We start from the raw sequence: 21,679 nt of genomic DNA, 5'->3' as shown, positions 1-21,679 counted from the left end.
GCAGGTTTGTCCAGTATTTTCAATGTTTGTTCCATTTATAACTGTGTGGCAATCTGAATTTATGCAAATTAGATAAAACCAACTAGTTAAATAAGCAAATTATCAGCACATTTTTATGATCAAATGTTTCTCGGAAGGTAAGAAGCAAACATAGATTAAGAGTTTTGAAAATACCTTATAATTTTAGAGGTTTAAATTAAGGCACGTGAAAAACTTCTAATTTGAGGAATGGAGAACATCTTCATTAGGATCCTTTGTAAGGTCTTAGATAAAGTGTCCAATAAAATGGGATTTAAAAACTAAAAAAATTTAAATACCACTGAGAGCTGGTCTAGAAGAAAAACAGGGGAGTTTGTTCATGGAGAACATGTACTGGTAGAAAAGGAAAAGCCACAAATCAGCTATCATCACACAACCTCTCTAACAACAACAACAACATCCTTCATAAATTTAACATGGACCTGAACAAACTTGACACTGTAAAAGATGGAGAGAACATCTAAACACTACAAGCAAGGTGTGTTACAGAGCACCCTGAATCACTGCTTAGTGCTTCAGAAACCCCATGTGGTTCTGTAGGACAATGCCATATGAAGATGCTCATTTTCATCCAAGACAGCAGTGAAACCCTATTAAACAGCTTGACAGACTAATTAGCTGGAGTACAGTGCTGAAGAACAATATTGCTTTGGTATTACTCCACTAGCTCACGTGAAGCTCTCTCCACTGCACAATATAGACATGCCCTTCACAGGAAAAACTTAGTCCCATTTATTAAGTGACAAACCCCTACTGAGTCAGTTTGCCCCTCAAGCTCTATATTAAATTCCTGTCTTCATAAATGTACTGCTCTATGTCAGATGCCATAAACAGCAGCTGACTCTAATGAGGTCTGTATCCAAAATCATAAAAGAACTCAAATAAAATGTCACATCCATATTTATTTGAAATGTTAAAAACTTTCAGTCTTCTCAGGCATAATTAAAATTTGTGTTCTGTATATGCTTTTGCCCTCTGGAAAAATAATGATCTATCATTTTAAAGGCATCAAAGCATGTTTGTATGATTGGCATTAAAGTTGGGTTTCTTTGAAAAGTGGTATCTATAATTCTGTTTAATGTAGGACTCCCTCTGTGCATTTTATATGTGTCGACAGTGAGCATGCCTATATTTTCCCTCTTTTCTGACAGCAAATCTGTTTCTGGTATTAAAGAGCAATACACTGAAGCAAGCATAAATGCACTAATTTTGTATGCAAATTTAATGTATGCAAGACATATTATACAATATATGTGTGTCTGAATTACATGGATTTTGTATTTAATGGAGTTAATTAGTGTCTACTTTACTGCTGGTTTCACAGAGCTGGCTTAGTACCTGAAAAGGTGCTTTGCTGTTCAGAATCCCGGCCAGATCTATACCTTCAAGACTCTTCAGTTTAGTGTTCTAAAGTGCAACCACAGCAGCCTGCTCCCACACACCACTGGACCAGAACATCAGCCTACAAATGGCCTGGACTTCTGTGAGTACTCATGAGCAGGCTGAGTCCCAAAGAATGATGAACTGGGGTTTCCCCACTCCTATGAGAGAGATTCAAGATGCTGCTCCACTCAAACTTGCATGTCTTGCTTACTAAGTGTATTGCAGTCATTAGCTAACCACAGTTCTACTAATCCCCATATTTGAATGCTCTTTCATTTCGTACTTCCTGCGGTGACTGTACTTATATTTCAGGGCTCATTGGCTGGGAAAGTTAAATTACATGATATGAAAAGAATAAGATTAAAGCAAGTTTCCAACACTAAATCTCAAATATACAAGAATGTACTGTGAATTTGCACCAAATGAGACTGTCATTCTTTATCCTATAGTGAGCTACATATAGAACTTGTCCCTTCTATTTCTTTTCCTTATAGCTATTGGTTAAATTATTATGCTCTGCTCACTTACTATACTGAACATACTATACTGAACAGTAGAAAAAGGTCCTATCAAGATAAAGTATGCCAGAACCTCAAGATAAAGTATGCCAGAACCTCAAGTAACATCTACAAACATAAACCCAGATTTCCAAATGAGCTTTCTTCCAATGGCCCTGAGGCAAACCTTGCTCACAATCTGGACTATTTTATTTGTACTGTATTAGTATTATTCAGAACTATTACTAGTAGCAGTATCTATTAGTAAGTATTAAAAATTACCATTATTATTTTGACCACAGGAAGAACAGCATCTACTTGGGATCAAAAATACACTTACATCTTTCAGGGAGCTGTCAAGGTTTTGCACATGGATGACACTACTTCAATCACAGGATAGCCACATATATAAATATAAATATAACTGAATATATAAAAAATAAAAATATTTATATGCAATATAAATATAATCTGATATGGAAACTCTTTTTTCCTTACAGTAGCTGGTTCTGGTTTTCCCCACCGAGGGAGGAGGCAAGTTATGGTTTAGTCCATGCAGGGCTGAGAGAGAAGACTTTGTTTTGGATCAGAGGGAAATAAATAATGAAGCAATCTAGAAGTATCATTATATTAATACATGTGTTTGAATACCTACACAGAAGGCACAGGAGGTTGCTACGATCAGTGTTTCCCCTTCTCCCAGTGCCAAGTGTAATTATAGATAGCAGCGATAGATGTTGCCAATAAGCTTAAAAGGAGAGGGAAGTGGTAGGAATAGAAATGCAGTGTCATACAGAAAAAAAACAACAGGAGGAACACCTGAAAATGCAGTGACTTTCCCCCAAAGACAGACTCATGGCAGCAGTATGTATCTCTCTCTGCAGTTAAACAGATGGTTGTAAAGACTGTAATGGTACAAAGATCACAGAATATCCTGCAAAGCCATAGAAGGAAGGAAATCAGTAGCATTGCTTAATAGTCTGCTTATTTTACAGTCAAGTGGATTGCCAAGCAACTAAGCTATAACAAGTCCCATATTTAGGGGAAGAAATGTTTGTCTTCTGTCTCTGCTTGCAAATGGCAAGTGGAGGGCATTTCTAAGCCAGATAATATGAGTACAGCATGTTCCCCAAGCCCTGAGCCTGTGCTGCTGAGCAGCCGGTGTTAATCACAGCAACAGTTGACACGAGCGCCTTGCCAGTCCAAGTTTATCATCATCATTGTGGCTTTTACTCTCTACTGCTCAAACCAAACCCAAATAACCCCCCAAAACCCTGCAGTTACTCAGGAATCTTGAGATTCCCACATTACTTAACATGACTGGATCTTTTGGGGATTACACAAACAACAACTCCTGATGACAAAAAGAGCTTGATTTGGTTGTCTAACCACGTGCATCCAAAGAGGTTTGAGATGCATAGGGTAGCTGATACACCGACACAAGGCACAGACAGAAGACCCCCAGAAACCAACAGCTGGAATCCAGGTGAAATATGACCTAGGGCATCTGAAATGGCTCTGGATAACTCATTTAGGCAACTGATCTGAGCCCCAGACAGCCCCTTCATGTCTTGCATTCTTCAGCTTCACCACTAAAAATGTTTTAGTATTGCTATTGAAAAGCACCTATATAAAAGTACAATTATAGACAGTGTATACATTTGGGAGCACATCTTAAATCACTCACAAAGACTAAAAATGCAGTATTCCTCTGAATACAAGCAGATATTGAAGACTCTCACCCCAGAGAATCACCTTGTAAACCCGGTACTCAATCCTGAAGAAAAATGTGGTTAGGGCAAATGACCGAAGATGCTAAAGAATAACACTTCAAGACTCCATGTGGTCGGGTCCTCATCCCAGAGCATCCTGCTGCTGGACAAGGACAGTGCAGCAACAAAACAAGCCTATAGGTCATATAGGTAAGTGGGGCAAAATTACTCCAGCCTGGGCCATCGACACCCACAACATTATTTCAAGGATAAATCTAGTTGGTCAGTCTTAGCAATACTAGCCCACAGGAGAAGATGTAATTATCTGAATGCTTTGATAGACACTTGTTATGTCATCAGTGGCTTTTCAGGAAGCACCTGACTACCTTTATTCAGAAGATACATGTTTTTCCCTGACTCAGCTCTCTGACATCGATGTTTTCCAGGATTCTGTCTAATGATAACAAAATTTAAGGTGTGATGAAAAACTGTAATCTAAGTTTACAAGTAGTACCTCAATCTAGACTATATCACATTAATGCCCATCTGAAATATTAAGGAATGCAAAACAATTGTTAAAAAGTAATGATTCAAAACAATCAGCAGGCATTTTGAAACTGATTCTCTTTGTAATTCACTGTTTTACTTCAAATAATGGATCAAATTAATGACAAAACCACTGTTTTCCTTCATTCTGAAATGATACTAAGAATCAAAGTAGGATTCAGCAGTGGAAACACTCAGTGGCTGATCAGCACTAAAATTTGATTGGAATATGACTAAAATGTCTTTGGGAAATTACTGCATTTAAAGTCATAATTTTCAGTTCTGTATTTACTACATTTCATAGCCTTGACTCAGTTCCTCTCTTTATATCTCTGGTGGTTTAGGCCCTGCTGGGACCAGAGACCACTTTGCTGTTGTCCCTCCCCCACCCTCGGACCGGACGGGGCAGGGCGTGAGATACAAACCCCAGGGTTGAGATAAGAAAAATTTAATACAACGGTGAAAAAAATAATAAACCTAACACAACAATAGCAATAACAACAACAATAAACAGCAATAACAGTAAACAAGACAAAAGATATACAGAGAAATACTGCAGTGGACACATCCAGCCCACTGCATGTGCTTCCCCGGACCAAAGCCACAAAGGGATGCTTCCCGCGCTGCTGCGGCTGGACCTGACATCAACATGGTATGAATAACCCGGCTGGAGCTCCCTCCCCACTCTGGGGAAACTTAACCCTATCCTAGCTGAACCAGGACAATATCCCAACTCTAAAATTGACAACAGAAACTCCCAAACCCACAACTGACAGCTAGTCTGCTCCCTGAAGGAGGGTATAACATAAAAAGGTAACATATAGCTTCTTTATAGCTTATTTATTACATACAAGCTATATGTAATAAACATTGTAAGTATATGTAAAATATTTATTACATACAGTAAGAGCACATACACGTGCTTTTATTCTTTTACCCAGTAACTGCTGCAAACACAACTAGAGAACATAAAAATTGGGGTATAAATAATTACAACATGAAATTCTGCCATTGCTTCAAGCAAGTGCTGCTCTGCGAGCACAGCAGCCACCCTCCACTCACCACAGGCACTTGCTGATGAACAACATTTAAATCTTGCTCGAAGCAGATAGAATTAATGACTGGAATTGGAAGAAGCATTGCATTGTGCAGAGATGTACTGGGGTGAAAGTGCTTCCAGATGTGAAGATTTAGCTGAAGAACCAAATTATCTTCCTTACCTGTTAGAGACGACCCTTGTCAGTCCACTCGGACACCAGTAAGTCCCACTGAGCAGAAAACTTACCTACCTAACAGGAGCTTAACAAAATAATCCACAAAAAAATTTCCAAGTAAATGTCATGAACTATAACTACACAAACCAGAGTGGCAATAGGAAGGGCTGGAGCCTGAAGACCAGCCAGATGTGTTTGTAGTGGACAAAATAAGTAACTGGTGTCTGAGACGCACTGTGCATTGCACTGAGCCTGATCAGCCAAACCACATGCAGTACTGGGAGTCAGTCACTAACAACAAATAAAAAAGCAACAGGTTCAAGATAAGAATATGATAGACTGCTCCAAGCCTAATAACTGAAGGCCATGTCATAGATAACAATAACTATTTTATCTAGATGCCTGCTTGTTTCCCTTCTCCAGGAGGACAGGCTTGTCTTACATATCTTTCTTACCATCTCAGGGATTCTATCAAAACAGTCTTTTAGCTTCAGAACAGGTTTATATCCACTTTCAAAATACTCAATGCCTATCTGTTAATTGAAAATACACAGATATGTTTTGGCAACCTACACTTCAAACACTGTGGCTTGTTGATGTCAGAGACCTAGCTAAGCCCTCTCTGTAGCAGACCAAGCTCTCCAAACCTGGTCTGTCCACTACAGACTGAGAAATGATGTTTTTTAGATTTACTGAATTAATTCAGTGCACCTTTTTATGCTCAGGCAACCTACCTGGCATGCTGTACAGGCTGTAAAAGAAAGGATAGCATCGTGCTCTTTACAGCTGAGGACTATAAAGACTAAGCTTCCAGGGAGAACCTAAAACACTGACTGTTGGAAGCAATCATACAGCACATGAAACAGTGGTGTGTTCAGTGATCTTCTCCACTGACACATTTAGAGTTCTGAAAAGTAGGGAGGAAAATCAATGTAGCTCTTCATGTAAGTTCCCAATACATATTCTGAAAATAAGAGAATTTTCAGAGTAAAGGGAAAACAGCAGGAAAATCTCCGTGGGGCCATACTGGTGATCGTGAATGGGTGAATAGGCGTACACTCAGAAATCCGAGCTCTGAACAAAAGTGCCCTGGAGCAGCTGGAAGTTGCAGGAGATCTCATCATTAAGCAGAGACTTTCAGTTATTTCCTCTGAACTACAAGATGCTAAATCTAAAGCAAGCAATGGACTGAAAGGGATCTTACAGTAGATGCAGCTGAAAGGAGGGGAGGCATCACTAAGAAGGGCATAAATGCATTTGCTGTACTCACTTGTTCATTAGAGAAAGAGAAGGGGAAAAAAGATGCAAATTAAATGGAAATGCCTCATTTTCACAGGAGCCGAAAATAACACGGCAGCCCATGGGAAAGCACAGCTGGTACCCAGGCTTATTGCTACCATCAAGGCTGAATGGCTAGCAGGATTAGGAGCAAGCCAGGCTCAAACAAAACAGTGTCAGGCAGTTCCTCCTCTCCCCTGATCCCACCCCACCCCGGTTCTGCTCTTTCCTGCTAACTACACTGTTAACTCACATCCCACTGTTAATTCAGCTTCAAATGGCTGGCTGCACCGATCTGTGCACAAGATTACAGCTTGGGCTCCTGCCCGCTTTGTTACAGCACAGATTGCTTCTTGTATTGAAGAGGGAACCATCTGGGAAGAAGAGCAAATGCTCGGCTACTTAATTGGTGCTTTCAATAAAACAGACTACAGTCAGGATTGACAGACTTAGAGAAAATCACAAAAGCAGCCACTGGAAAGTTTGCCTTCACTCCAAACTCTGAAAAGATCTGGAAATAAAATTTGTGTCAATCCCTAAAACCCTGGATCACCTTGATCATCACAGCTTCTCCACCCCAGTCCTAGAGACACTGCCCTATTTTCCCACCTGACGCAGAAGCTGCCTACATGGACATGATAAACTCTTGTTCACACAACAGTCAAGGACTGTGTGATAACAGTCAGTACAGCAATCAGTACGGCAAATGATCTATCATCCACCTTCTCATCTAGATATTGGTGTAAAGGGAGATTCATTTCATGCTTATTATTTCTAAAATGGCCTCGTTTACTACAATCACTTCAATAGCATTTCTAGCATTTTCTACCATTTCCATTTTACATCTTAAGAATGTATCTTGATTTCTTCATGAGAATGTCAGCAGGTCTTCTTAAGGAACGGTGGGCAGGATTAAGCATTCCACCATCAAACCTGTTCACATCTGCTCCTCCTACCACTTGTCTCACCCTCCCCCCTTCTCTTACACATATATACTCTGTGTGCCTATTCAGCATATGAGATTTTAGCTTTCACAATTTCTAAATCCTCCACAATTCGAGAATTTATTCCAGGATCTTCCATGTTGCAGACTTCCTTCTCTCTTCTAGCTCATCACACCTCCTCAATTTTCTTGTTGCTCAAGAATGAAGATGATCTGACCTCCTCCTTCAGGGTTCCAACTGTTCTTCAGCTAATTTCAGTCTCCACAGATCAGCCATCTAGCCCATACTAGATTTTGCAATATCTTGTAAAATCTATTTTGTGCTTGAGTCCTGTTTTTGTCAGAATCTCAAAAGTTTTAAAACCAGCTCTAGTGTTTAGATCCAGAACAGAACAAAACCAGTAGGCTGTTTGGTGTAAAGACTACCACCTTGGACAACGGCTTAAGTGCTGAACTATTAAACACCCTCATTCAGTTTAAGAGGGACATTCTCACCTAGTGGTCTCAGAATTGTTGATGCTCTGCCACTACGGATCAATAGACATGTTTAGGTGAGGCCTTCCCACAAGCAAGCATCTCAGGGAAGCATGGCCATATCTATGGGTTGTGCATTAACACTACCTATATCCATTTTCTTGGCATCCTCCAAATATATATTATTAGCTTTGCAGAAACATCACCAAAGGGCCGACTGGACGGCAGCAAGATCAAAGAAAACAAAGTTATTCATTTGTTCCACAGATGTGAACTTCAAACCCTTTATCAAAGGTCATTCATGCTCGTTTAGAAACCAGAGAGCACAGTAAACAAGGTGATATTTCATTCTGAGTTTCTGAAAATACAAGGAGTGTTTAAAAGTCAAAACCAAAACCAATAAACCATGTTGACATTTTTACATTAATATTAAAGTAATTTGACCTGCCTGCACCCATATTTTGACACATGGACATTTTTATTTCAGCTAAGAAAGTTTATTTCAACTAACCTTAAACCTACACCTTGTTAATTGAATCTAGTCCTAATTGAGAATGTGTGTAAGTTTTTTTGTACCTGTACTGGGTCTGGCTGAGATGGAGTTAATTTTCCCCATAGCAGTCCTCATAGTGCTGTGCTTTGTACTGGTAGCTAGAAAGGTGTTGGTAAAACACCAGTGTTTTGGCTAAGCCAAGCAGTACTCACACAGCATCAGAGCTGTCTCTCCAACATTCCCTCTCACCACTAGGCTGGGGGTAAGCAAGATTCTGGGAGGAGACATAGCCAGGACAGTTGACCCAAACTGACCAAAGGGATATTCCATACCTTATGATGTCTGCTCAGCAATAACAGCTAAGAGAATGGAGAAGGAAGGGGGGCATTTGTTATATACACTTGTCTTCCAGAGCAACCCTAAGCATACTGAAGCCCTACTTCCCAGGAAGTGGCCAGACATTGCCTGCTGATGGGAAGAAGAGGATAAAATATTTTGTTTTCCTTTGCTTTCGTGCATGACCTTTGCTTTTGCTTTATTAAACTGTCCTTATCTCGACCCACAAGCCATTTGTTATACTTTCTCTCCCCTATCTGGTTGCGGAGGGGGAATGATAGAGCAGCTTTGGTGGGGACCTGGCATCCAGCCAAAGTCAACACACCACAATACCATCTTAATTAACCTTGTTGAAAAAAAAATCACATTTTTATTTAAACCTAAGGACACATACAGACAAATCTTGTAAGAGATCATGTACTATTTCTGAGAATAGTAATCACAGAAAAGACTGATCTCATCAATCAGCCTAAGCTCTTAAGAACCCAGCACAAAGGTTTTCGACACCTATTTAGGACAAGTCTGTCATTGATTAAAACCACCTTGACATGCTGTTCCCAAAGAAACGGTGACCACCTGAAATGGCCAATACTCAAACTCCACTGCGGCGACTTGTACCATAAGGTAATCACTGTTGTTGATTTAGTTTTGGACAGTAGCATCCTGCTGTAGCTGGTGTGAAATCACTTGCACAAAAGCAATCAGATAAAACTTGAGACCATGGAGGCTGTGTTTCGCTTTGGGTTAATGTATAAGGCCCTGGAAAAAGCAATTTTATAACTAAAAAAGGAAGTTACCTCTACTTTTGCTCATAGCTAGCACTCCATTCTTCTTGCAAAGAACAAAAGCAAATGAAATGTTGGAAAACAAGGTGATTTTTTAAAATGTTCTACAATATTTCTTGTCCTATCATGACTATCTCATTCACCACTTATTTTATAGTTTAATGTCTCAGATTGCTGTTCACGAGTTTATTTTGATTAGGTCTCTTTCTGACTATATTCACTGATATCTTTTGCTATTATTTGATTGGCTGTCCTCAAAATTATTTAATCAGACCAATTCTGTGAGCTTGGATGCTAGAAAGCAGAATCATGGCCCAACAACTATGATTCAAGTTTAGCATTTAATAGTTGTGCATCTTTCCCTTTGAAATATATTTCTAGACTGAACTTCTGAAATATAGACAGGACTAACAGCCAGATTTTAGACAATTAAAAAAACCCAACAAAGCGATATGTAACCTCCAGCAGCTGATTTTCAGAGATGAAATACCAGTTTCTGAAAGCCAACTTGGCAGCATAATCCTCCCTTACTTACCTGTACATAAGGCAGCACATGAGTCAGCTGCAATGCAGGCTTGCCCATGACACGCACAGTGTATCTCCACCCTCTTCTGTCAGTATGTCTGCAGTGCTTCTGGAGATGAGGAGGGAGTCTGATTGTATGGTATGTAAACTTTTGGGCTCCTCACACACAAGAACAACAAGAGTTGCTACCTGCCATGGTACCAAACTCTCTGTAGAGAAGCAGTAAGACTACAGCTTCACATCAGCAATGATTTGCTATATGGGGAGACAGCTTCAGGCTCTTCCTTCACTAGGAAAAAAAGACTTTTAACTTTGGTCAACTAGTCTGTTTTACAATCCTAGTAAAAGCAAGGCAGTTTCAACTCACAACAGCAGTCAAAGTAAAAAAAAAAAACAAAACCAAAACCAAAAACAAAAAACCAAACCATATATACTACATAAATAAATAAAAATTGGGATTTTTTTTAAAGTCTGTCCATAGTTAGATTGCTCAATGACATAAAGACATGTCTTTCTTCCTAGTGTAAACCAAAACAGACTTGGAGTACATAAAAACCAGTGAACTAAGGAGAATAACTGAAAATGCAGACAGCGCGTAATTGCTGCCAGACTGCAGGCAGCAGCTGCTGCCCGCAGTGCCTCTCTCTACAGTGACGGTGGCTGCGCTGACGTTCCCAGATTAGAGAGTCACATTGCTTTGTTCCCTCAGGGAAGCCTCTGTGTTTAAGGGGATACTATTAAGGGTGGCAAGTCCAAACACAAGCCTTTTCTTCTTGTCTTTTTGCATAATTCTGTGTATTTGTCTATACGTTATTTTATAGAATAATTAACTAACTTTCACTATAGACACAAAAACAAGACATAACCTAACTAAATGCCAGGCATGTAGTTCACTGAACTCCTGCAGTACAATGCACTGTTTTAAAATACAGCTTCATTCCTCTCTGATACTCAGCCAAGACCTGCAGAGACTAAGTCATGAGCATATGTGCGGTGCCTCAGAGCGACCAAGCCAACGTCCATCTGCATCCAGACGATCACTGCAAGCTGTAACATGCAATGCCCACAGCAATGCCACCTTCTGTGGTGTGGAGGTGTATCCTAGCATAGTCAGAACCCTAGTTGTGAAAATATTTATACCTATGAAGATAACTCTAGAAAAGGTCCCATGTAAAGGCCTTTGAATGCCTGTTTTTAGTGGGACTCCTCTCTGCTGTGACACACCACCAAGCTTCATCCCTTGGTCATCATAGCTGTTGCATCCCTATGGGCTGGGGCAACACCCAGTAGTCCCACTATAGCATAGCAACTGTAAATGATAATAAAGATCACGTAGTATGTCTTTATTTAACACACTTGAGAAATCCTTCATCCTACTGCCGTCTCCTTGTGATATCATAACATTCCAGCTGAAGCCTCAGAAAGACACCACTAGCAGGTCAGCAGTCTGAGGAATATGTTCACGCTTGTACCGCCACAGAGCTTCTCTTCTGTCCTGTGACAAAGGACACTGTACCCTCCTGTTCAACAGTTACGTGTTAGGCCTCTCACATTTGGGTGGTTTCTTGGAGGAACTTCCACTCTTGAATGCAACACTTTCAGCTCAGATCTTGCTGCTTTTTATCCAGCTGCTCATTTCCACCATTTAAAGCTTTTCTCCATCCATCTGCACAAGCAGCCTGATATGACCCTCTTTGCTCTGTACATAATAATAACAGCTTATCTGGAGTTATCACTGTGGACCATGCAAGCAGCAGAGGACACAGAGAACAGCCAGGCTCATACACATTGCTGAGTTACAGGAACATTTTCCCCAGCTTACTTAACCCTCTAGAGCACCTTTGCCTTCACTCACTGTCTATAGAATTTCCAGGGCCTTTTAGTTGGACTGTTTGGGCTCATGTCCTTGTGGATGACAGAGCACAGCATGGGATCTTCATACACAACCTGACATGTTTCTTTACAAGCTAATTTGACATTTCTGTTCTACTGTATTCTCTTTGATAATCTAAATCAAAGCTTGAGAGCATTTTATCAGCAGATGGATGGTTTGAGTGACTGGTTATTACCTCTATGCAAATACAGTGGCACAATTTACTGCCACTGCAGCAGTCCTAGATACCTTACTAATGCCAGTAATGAATGCAGCCCACAGGAAAAAAAGGTTAGTGGTACTAATATTTTCCAGATTCAGCTCTTCCTGAATGATAAACATACCTTTTTAGCATCTTTCAGTATTGCTAATTACAATGTTTTTATTATTTTTATTTTCTATTTGTGATGAGCAGTATTTTCCTTGCACTAAGTCAGTTCAGAGTCAGTATGACTCATGTTAAACATTGGTAAGCCAGTGATTTATACAGTTCAGGTTATGCTTGGGATGCTATCTTCTTACAGCAGTTCTTCCTTTTCTTGTAGCAGAGATCTTACAAGTGGAGTCAGCTGCTATTTTCTCCGTGGAGCTGTAATATATGCCCTTCCCCTCAGAATTTGCCTTCTAGTGGTGTCCTCATCATATGATCCCTTACTACTTTTTAAAAATGCAGTGAACAGGTGAAGTGAAAAATATCTCCTTTTTCAACTTCTATCCAGGAACTTTTAAAATATGTAATTTAGTACATTTTCCTTTTGCTGCACTCACACAACCACAACTCATCAGCATCAAGCCCATATCCTCTTAAAACTCCCTGATGTACCATAAGATGAGTACTTCCACACTCAGGTGAGTACAGCAGGAAATCCAATTATGCAACAGCTTTCCAAGACCCATTCCTAGCAGTAAAATGTAAGTTGGCATTTGCTGGAGTGATGACATATATGAAATCATATCGTAACTGCAGATTGCAAAATCACTGGGCTAATGAGTGGCACATTAAACATGAGAGGCCAAGGGAGGTGGATAATATTTCCACTGGCATCTTCAAAATCTCCTCATGGCTTTGTAGGCTACAGGCCTTCTGAGTACAAGGCACATTCTTCCAGAGTTCATTCCCACCACTCTCTTGTCCTTCTTCCCTGTTCAGTCAAACCTTCACAAAAGCTGTATGTAAGGGCTATACAAATGTGTAAAGTCCCCACTATAGCTATATATTTTCTCTGAAAAGCTCACTAACCTGTAATGTTTTCACCTTCAGCTCTTGCTTTAGGCTGAAACACTATCTAGCATGCTTTGAGGGTCACACCTAAGCATCCTCCATTTCACTGCACCAAGGAAAAATCTTCATAGCCACTGGATTTCTCAAAAAAAGTCAAATGTATCAGACTTTAATTTTGTATCGCTGCCTTTAGTTTCACAAGAATTTCCCTTCTACTTCCCATGTACTGATCAAAATACTTGATAAACCTCAAGATGACATTTCCAAATTAAATCTCAAAAAATACTTTCCATCTAATGCTGAGAAGCAATGGGACACTTCTTGGTCTAGGTCGAATATGGGTTCACTTGCACTCCTGGTTTCTGAGCATCTTAAATTGATCTCTCAGCATAAGCTTTGCCTTGATCAAACACAGCAAAGCCAGCCAATTTTCCACTGAGCTACAATGGCTTCTGGGTTGCAAGTGTTTTTGTCTGTAGTTGTACATCCCATTTCCCTAATATGAAGCCTCAGCATCCTATCCTTTACAACAGGGAACATAATGGCATGTCTAAAATTCTGTAATCTGTCATTATAGATAATGACCTTCATATGAAAGGGTCTAACAGTGATGTTATATCAGTATTTTCGCCAAACAGAAAAGATATACATTAATCTTGAAACCTGTAATACTCTATCTCCCTGAATCCCACATGCTCTTTTTGTAGTATCTTACAGACCTTTTCCTTGCTGCTTCAGGGATCAAGCAGGGTATTCTAGCTAAGACGAAAAGAGATGACGTATATTGTTCTGTGAATAAGTTTTTTTGCTGGGCATACTCATTAATTACCCCCAAATTACATGAAACTCTACTTCTTCTACCCTAGGTCTAATACTATGACACAGTCATCACTGCATGTACTGCACTTCCCATCTGTGTCACAGCCCAAAGGGACTCTAATAATCTTTCAATTGTGCTTGAGCATAAAGATTTATCCTTATTTCTGGTCCTGTAAGTTAAACTGGTCAAAGTTGAAGCTTGTTTTGATCTCATACTATTTCGCAAACATGCATATGGATAGAGATCTTTCACTGGCTCTAACTTAAAGATCGGTCCTGGTTTGAGGGAGGGACTGGTCCCTTCAACCTCAATTATTCTATGATTTTTGTCCTGAATCTGAAAGATCTTTTGTCATCTTTGATCAATCACAGACTCCTCCACTAATTATAGCACATGCTTTTAGCTATGGCAAGGACCAACCAATTTGACAATCTGAGATTTCTTCCCTATTCTAGAACCCTGTGTGTGGACCCAGCTACACCAGACACCAGCACTGTATTCAGTAACTTTATATCATCACATCCTTGCAACCTCTAAACCAGTGCAATAGGAAAGGTGATCCAGGGCTGCAACAGCCAAAACTGTCTAAGACTGTCAAGTGCATGAGTCAAATTTAGCCTGTGAGAGGTCTCTGTTGGTGCATTTAAACTTTCCCAAGAGCTTCCTGCTTGTAAACAGCTCAACACAGCGAATTCAAACTGCCATTGTTGCTGTCTAAGAAGGAGGGCTGAGCTTCAAGCCCCTGTCCTCCTTAGCACACATACTAGCAAGCCCTTGGAGAGACATCACCTCAGGCACCTAACAAAGTAATACAGCCAAAGGCATTTACAGAACCTGCAGAACCCTGTCTTACCTCATGCTTGTATTTTTAAAAAATATGTTTATTTAAAAAATAACAATAATAGCGCTCAGTAAATCCTCACAGTCTAATGTAAAGTAGGAGGTGAGACTGTATTTTCCCTCCAAATATCTTGAAGTTTCACTGCTGAATTTGTCAGGTTTATTATAGCTCCTGCAAACTCAATCCCTTTCATCATCCAGGTTTACTCGGGCTTTTGACGCTGCTGTAGCCAAGCCTGTCTTTGACCTGACTATGAGGAACTGCAGGAACCTCAACAGCTAAATATACTGGTTTAAAGTTACAGCTTCTGGTACGTTCCTGTAACCTGTCTTTGACGTACAGTTGCCTAAGAAACCTGTAACATCATTGTGAAATTGTGGCTGTCATCTGATGCCAGGTACCTATACTTACAGTTATTACTGGTCTTGGCAATTCAAGACAGCAGTGAGCTATTTATGCTCAAAAAAGGAGCATTTTGGTCATCTGCTGGTTCAGTGGAGCCCACTCTCACCAAGGCTGCTATCCCACCAGAGTTTTCTGTTCCACCCTCCCTTGTGCTGCTGCTCATTTAATTACCCCATGAACCAGCCTGGGGACCCAACATGCTCAAAGCTGGCTACTTGCAGAAGTGGTCAGGTTTTAGCTGGCTCTCCCGTGGTTGGGGGCCAGTACTGGTGCTGGGGAAAGGAGGACACAGGCACACTGGCCCAGGACAGCAGCAGCCATGCCAATTGGATCATCCTTGCTCTTAATATCTGATGCTAAGATCTCTCTCCACTGTTGACTGCTGCTGTTTTGCAGGGGTTTATATGACTACTGTTCTGTGCGACCTTTCTCATTTATTGAATTTTGACTGGAAGAGAGTTTGGGGAAAAAAATGCCTAGGAACAAAAGCACTTTCTGAACAGACAGAGCAGAAGACAGTACAGTGTGCCTGGGACAAGCACAGCAGCTTTCCCTGGCACTCTTAAGTGGGTAAGGTTTCCCCTTCTCCACAGCATTCTCTGGCCTCTCCGTGGAGAGCAGCCTTCCATCATTAGCCTTGTGACGGAGGAAAGTTCCACTTGCCCTTTGGTTTTACATTTTTCCTGTCTTTTAGTCAGCCCTCCTTTGGTGCAGTCTCTATGCTTTCCAGAGTGCAGCTGCTGATCTATCAAACAGAGACCACCATGAGCATCTCCCTGAACAGCCCAGGCTGGAAAAGCACCTCCCAGACTACCTCCCATGTAACACTCACAGCTCAGCATTGCTGGTAGGTTAAAATACCCTGGCATGAACAAATGCAACTGTACTGAGAACATCACTTCAGACTTTCACAGCATGCATCTGGGTCCTTTCAGCAGCGTTGGGGCGAGCGAAATACACGTGTGTGTGTGCGATTCCCTTCTCTCAGCTTCCTGCTGTGTTGCTCTATCTGGGGTATCTGAAGCACACATGGTGCACATTCTCAGACATGCATGAAATGGCTCTCTGAGAGCCTCTTTGCTCGCTTTACAGGCTCTGAACCATGCACCCTGAACCATTTCTTCCCATTACACAGACAGATCTGGTGGAGCCACACACATCTCCCTAAACTTCCCCAGCATTGGTGAGCCCCCCTGACTGTGTCTGTTCTCATATTTCAGTTTAATTTGTGCCTGTGTTGTCTCTCTTGTAGGCCTGCAACTGCCAGTATTATGAGTCAGCTGAAGCACGTTTGCTCGTTAATTCCCCTAGGCTTGGGGTTCTCTCTTCTCCCTGAACTGGGGATGTCCTTCTTCTGGGGACCTGCTCATCACTTGTTCAGAGCCCCAATGTTTCCCACTTCAGTGCAGCTCTGCAACATCATTTCAGCTTCAAAAAGACTGCATTCTCAACCCAATGCTTTATCAAACTAGGTTTTATTTACTCCCTACAGAATATGAAACAATTGCGGTGAACAGACAAATCTGTCAGGTCAGCCAGAGAGGCGGCATGGGATGGAGCACTGCACCCCCCATGCATACAGCCCCCCCCCCCCCCCCCCCCCGACACCACCCCAGTGGTTTTTCCTCGCTCATCACGTTAGCAGCTGTTTGTGTATCGCCTGCTGCCTTATCCCCTTTTACAGGCCAGTGTCGCCTGCTGTTTGTCTTTCCCCGCATCCAGGAGGTGATAACCAAATGCCTGTGTTTCTACAACGGCCCTCAGACTATCTTTTATTGCCCTTCTGCTGTTAAAAGCAGAAAGAAAAAACAGGATTGCTGAGTGAGAGTTGATTTGACATTTAAAATATTTTGATACTCAGTGACAGTATAAAGGTTCTAAACCAGAATTTGCTTCTGACCATTTATCTTGTTTTTTTAATCAGTGAAGAGAAAGAAAAGCCTAAATACTAAGTGTAAACAGCAGGATTTAAAAAATGTAATCTGCTCATTTCATGCTTTTTGGACAGCAGCAGAAATGGCTTCTGTCGTTTTCAAGGACCAGATGATGCTGAATCTTATTAATTTATTTTATTTATTTTATGTTCCAGACAGACAGAAATTTTAACAATTCGTCACGGTATTGACAATTGACAGCTTGGAAATATGACGAAGACAGGAGGAGGGGGGAGACCAAAAACCTCTGGCTGCAACTGCATTTTGATTAAATTAATTTTGATACAATTTTCTTTCTCTAAGATCAAACCCGCCATTCCTCCTGCAGCGTTGCGGGCAGGGCTGGTTATGCAAGGGCTGCCCTGAGCAGGCAGGGATGCGGGGAGCATCACCAGTAACCCCACTCTCCTCCCAGCTGCCAGCACCAGCGGCAGTAGGCAACAGGACAGGCAGTCCAACCAACGCAAAGAGGAACTCCAGTGTCCCAGGAGGCCCCTTGGGTACGAGGTCCAGGCCTGAGGAGAGGCACAGGCGAAGGGGTTTGAACAAAGGCGAAGCCATCACACTGCCTTCTCCTTCGTCTGGTGGGGGAGTGCAGGCAGGCATTAGCCACTGTCTCTGCTTGGATCAATGGCAAATAGCCATGATGCATTTAACCCCTTTTTTAAAGGCAAATAATGCCACTAGACCCTTCTGGGAAACAGGTAGTGGCTGTGAGGAAAACTCCCATCACCCTTTTCTAAATTGCGGGAACCATGGAAACAAAAGCAGCCACAGCTGCTGGTGGTACAACCCAGTGACTTCAGCCAAAAGCCTGATGTGACAAGGAAGCCGTTTATTAATGCACCTCATAAAACAAGAGGACCACAAAAATTAACAAGGTTGAATAATTTGACTTTCCAAGTATGCAGTACACACTTTCTGCAGAAGGGCAGGTACGCCACTGATTTTATGTCAAAGCATGTTAATATGCATTTTGCACAGGCAGACCCCATAGACACACAGGCTGGAGCTTACATATCTGGCAGGGTATAAACAGATACAGCTACAACGTTTGGCATCTCTGCTCACCCTCCACTGACCCAGAGCTGCAAACATGTTTACAACCATGAATGAAAAATGGGTCCCCAAACAAAAGAAATCTAAAGGCAAATTTTGTTTTTATGCTGCCTGACCTTGATCAGGTGTTGTGGCAGAGGAGGGAGGGGGGCTGCTAGAGCCAGGCAACAGGACCGATTAACCCTTTGGGAGCATGGGGGTTTGACAACCAGGAGGATGTGATTATGAAGTGTCCTGCAGCTCCTACTGCCTCTCGGGAAGAGCCGAGCTGCAGAACGGGTCCCAGCCTAACGGCACGGAGACATTACACACGCTGCATGTTATAACGCTCTAAAAAGCCACCACTTCATAGTCACAGGAGACACATTTTCAACATACAGTACTACCTGTGCACAAAATACAGTGTAAACAACTGTTTTCTATTTTTCAGTCACCCAGTAATCACTGGATGAGATTGGTCTCCACACAGCTGCACTGTCACCAGCAACATTATTTATACATAAGCCCCCAGCCTTTCTCCGCAGCCAGATAGGTAATTATTGTTCCCGTTGAAGCAAAACTGGCTGGCTTTCAATGACACGCGTCTGCACTGCTATTATACAGGAGACTGCCTCAGTTAAGATTTTCCAGCACAAAGATTGGCAAGAAACAAATAAATGATCCTATTATTTTGCATTTTTCACCTCATACTTAGAATTCCACCTAATTTAATTTTGGATTCTCCAGTTACAGGATGGATCCCACGCAAGCCTCCTTTTTCCCAGAAACAAAAATGAAGCAAATGAGATAGATAATGTTTTCCTGCTGATTAAATCACTCTCCCCCAGCTCTCACCCATCTAATGCTGCAGCATACTCAGTCCCCAAACATATCATCTGAGTAGCGCATTCACTAGAGCGTCTGCAACTCCCGATCATTGACAGATGTGATCTTATCAATTAAAACATTCAAGCAAAACTGCCTTTTTCTCCCCATTTTTCAGTAGCCTGAATTCAGCAGTGCTGACAGCCCTACGCTGCCTTGCTGCCGGCAGCGAGGATGCAGCCACAGTTAAGGAGGAGGTAGCTGCTTCCCCTCCAGCATCTTTCATCCCTTCGTAAACAGGCGAGGACCGCAGATTTTAGCCAACGACCTACAGCAAAGGGAATGCAAGCGTGGTGGGTACAGCGAGGACAAAACAAACCCTATTCTCAACAGAAAAAGGATGTAAGTAGGATGCATTTACTTACATGAAGATTCAGTGCCAAACATGGCTGGCCCCAGATGCTGCTATTTTAAAAAAGGAAAGAAGAAAAAAGAGTGGAAGACAGAGGGAGTGTATGAGAGTAGGGATGAGACAGCTACACAGCAGGGGTCATGAAGCCAGACAATGCAGTCCAGGCTCTCCAAGCTGCCAGATTCTGCTCTCTCCTCCTCTGCTCCACACCGCAGACGGCTTTTCCTTGCAACCGCAGCAAAGGTCCTCCTTCAGGAAGCAAAAAGCAGGAGCTTCTGGTTTAAATCCAAGAGATAAGGGCAGGCCAGCGTCCTTTTCGTGATACCGGCAGGCATAAATAGGTAGCAGCCACCAGATACTGCAATCCCCAGCCCCTGCTCTCCGTAAGACAATAGCAGAGCTTATGCATACACTGGATGACGTCAGGACACTGCAAAGACTGACTGCTGCTAACCCGGAGGCTCGGAGGGGGCTTGAACGGAGCAGAGCAATTCAAATGGGAATTCCTTTGTCACAAAAAGCAGAAGACAAAGAACCAGACACGTATTTCCCTCCGTGATGATAAAGCCCCCACCTGGAGCTGTAATGCTGGCAGGAAAATATCTGCCTTGAATTCACGCTCCTTTTCTCAGCTGCATGAGATGCAAAGTGTTTCTGTGCAAACAGAATACATTTTGGAGACAAATGTCCTAGTAAACGCCACTTACGGCATTTTTAAAAAAGAATAACCATGAATTTCTGTCACCAACTCTCTTCATTATTTTTCCTTCGAAGAAAAATTAAAATCCTTGGCCAATCTACACTTTAGACCTAATTTTCACATCGAAGTGTTAACCAACTGTGTCACTTGTATCTATTGTCAGAATACACTGTGGCAATGTTCTAACCATAATAAAAAAGTTACACATCGAAACTAAAAGAAAGACCCCAAACCACACTGATCTCAGTGATAAATAGGCATCCTAGCAACCAAAGAAATATCTTCCTTATTTCTTCTTTTTTCTTCTAAACCATCTAGATCTAATGTTTCTTAGCCTCTGCGGGTGCATTTTTGAGTGTACTGAGCATATTTTTTTTTGATGCTCGGTAATTTAAAAATGTTCAGACATAGAAACAAAGCCTTAAACTGGCTCCTTCCAATCCTCCTGCAGACAAAAGGAATTTGCCTGTCTTGTGCTGGCAAGATCAGTCAAGCAGTAAGCTGATAGTAGGAAGCTACGAGACATTGGGGGCCATCCATAGGAATAGCTGTCTGGAGGGGACAAAACCGAGAACATTTCTGGTAGATCTCACTGAATAAATATATGTAGTTCCCAAGATGGCAAAGACTGAAAAACTCTGCTAGTGGATCAGGAGAAAGGAGATACATTTAAGTCCATTCTTTAAGTGAAGCACTTAAAGAAAAACAACTCACCCTCCCCATTCCTGATCTTTTGTGGGTTAATCAATGCTTTGTGGGTTTCCCAAATGCTCCTGCTACTCAATGTGCTAAGGGGGTTTGTGCTGTTTGCAGAATACGAACAGCAGGCTGAAAAAATGAGTAACACCTGAGCATCTCAATGTGCTTAAATCATTAGGGAACCAAGCAGGTGTTGGCCAGGGCCACCACTGCCCTAAGAGGAGACTGGAAAGCAATGTATGGGTCAGAGCCTCAGTGGTCCATTGCCACACCTATCCCTCTGCTCCTGGGGATGGGGAACATGGTCCCAAGCTCATAAAATGTGTGTGCTTGCCAACATCCCTATGGACCCTCAACAACCCAGGTCCACAGGTGCTGTGATGAAGGAGGGAGATCAAGAGGCTGTGTAGAGCCTGATCTCATTGTCCTTCCCATCCTGGTGGGGGGCACCCTGCAAGGCACACTGAGCTCCTCTCCTGGTAACCTCTGTTGGCGCAAAACACTCTTCAATGGTTTCCTTGCTTTGCACCCCACATGCTGAATAGTCTCTTTGTGTTCTGCACACACCATGTGAATACCTAGGACCACCAGGCTTTTGGGAGCATTTATTTGTATTTTATCTCTGGAACTACGGAAAGCCACTGGAGAAATCTACTGGAAAGCCACGGGAGAGGCCGTATGCTGG

At 41.9% G+C, this 21,679-nt stretch overlaps 1 protein-coding gene across 8 annotated transcripts in view; it reads right to left on the bottom strand.

Annotated features, from left to right (window-relative positions):
- The window catches only part of ST7 (suppression of tumorigenicity 7), a 155,681-nt gene that overhangs the window by 93,376 nt on the left and 40,626 nt on the right, over positions 1-21,679 (bottom strand). The window contains exon 1 of one of the 8 annotated variants that reach the window (XM_074903141.1): positions 19,609-19,983. The exons of 4 other annotated variants lie outside the window; for them this stretch is intronic. In XM_074903141.1, coding sequence (XP_074759242.1) covers positions 19,609-19,630 — 22 coding nt within the window. In that variant the 5' untranslated portion in view covers positions 19,631-19,983. Of the gene's footprint in view, positions 1-5,397; positions 5,514-19,608; positions 19,984-21,679 lie in introns of those variants that run through there. 3 more of the 8 variants (XM_074903144.1, XM_074903143.1, XM_074903145.1) reach the window with 3 other exon arrangements.

This window comes from Athene noctua, chromosome 3 (assembly GCF_965140245.1).
Source record: "Athene noctua chromosome 3, bAthNoc1.hap1.1, whole genome shotgun sequence".
NCBI classification, from domain to species: Eukaryota; Metazoa; Chordata; class Aves; order Strigiformes; family Strigidae; genus Athene; species Athene noctua.
The sequence above is the reverse complement of the archived record's forward strand: the minus strand, read 5'-3'. Positions and strand labels throughout refer to the sequence as shown.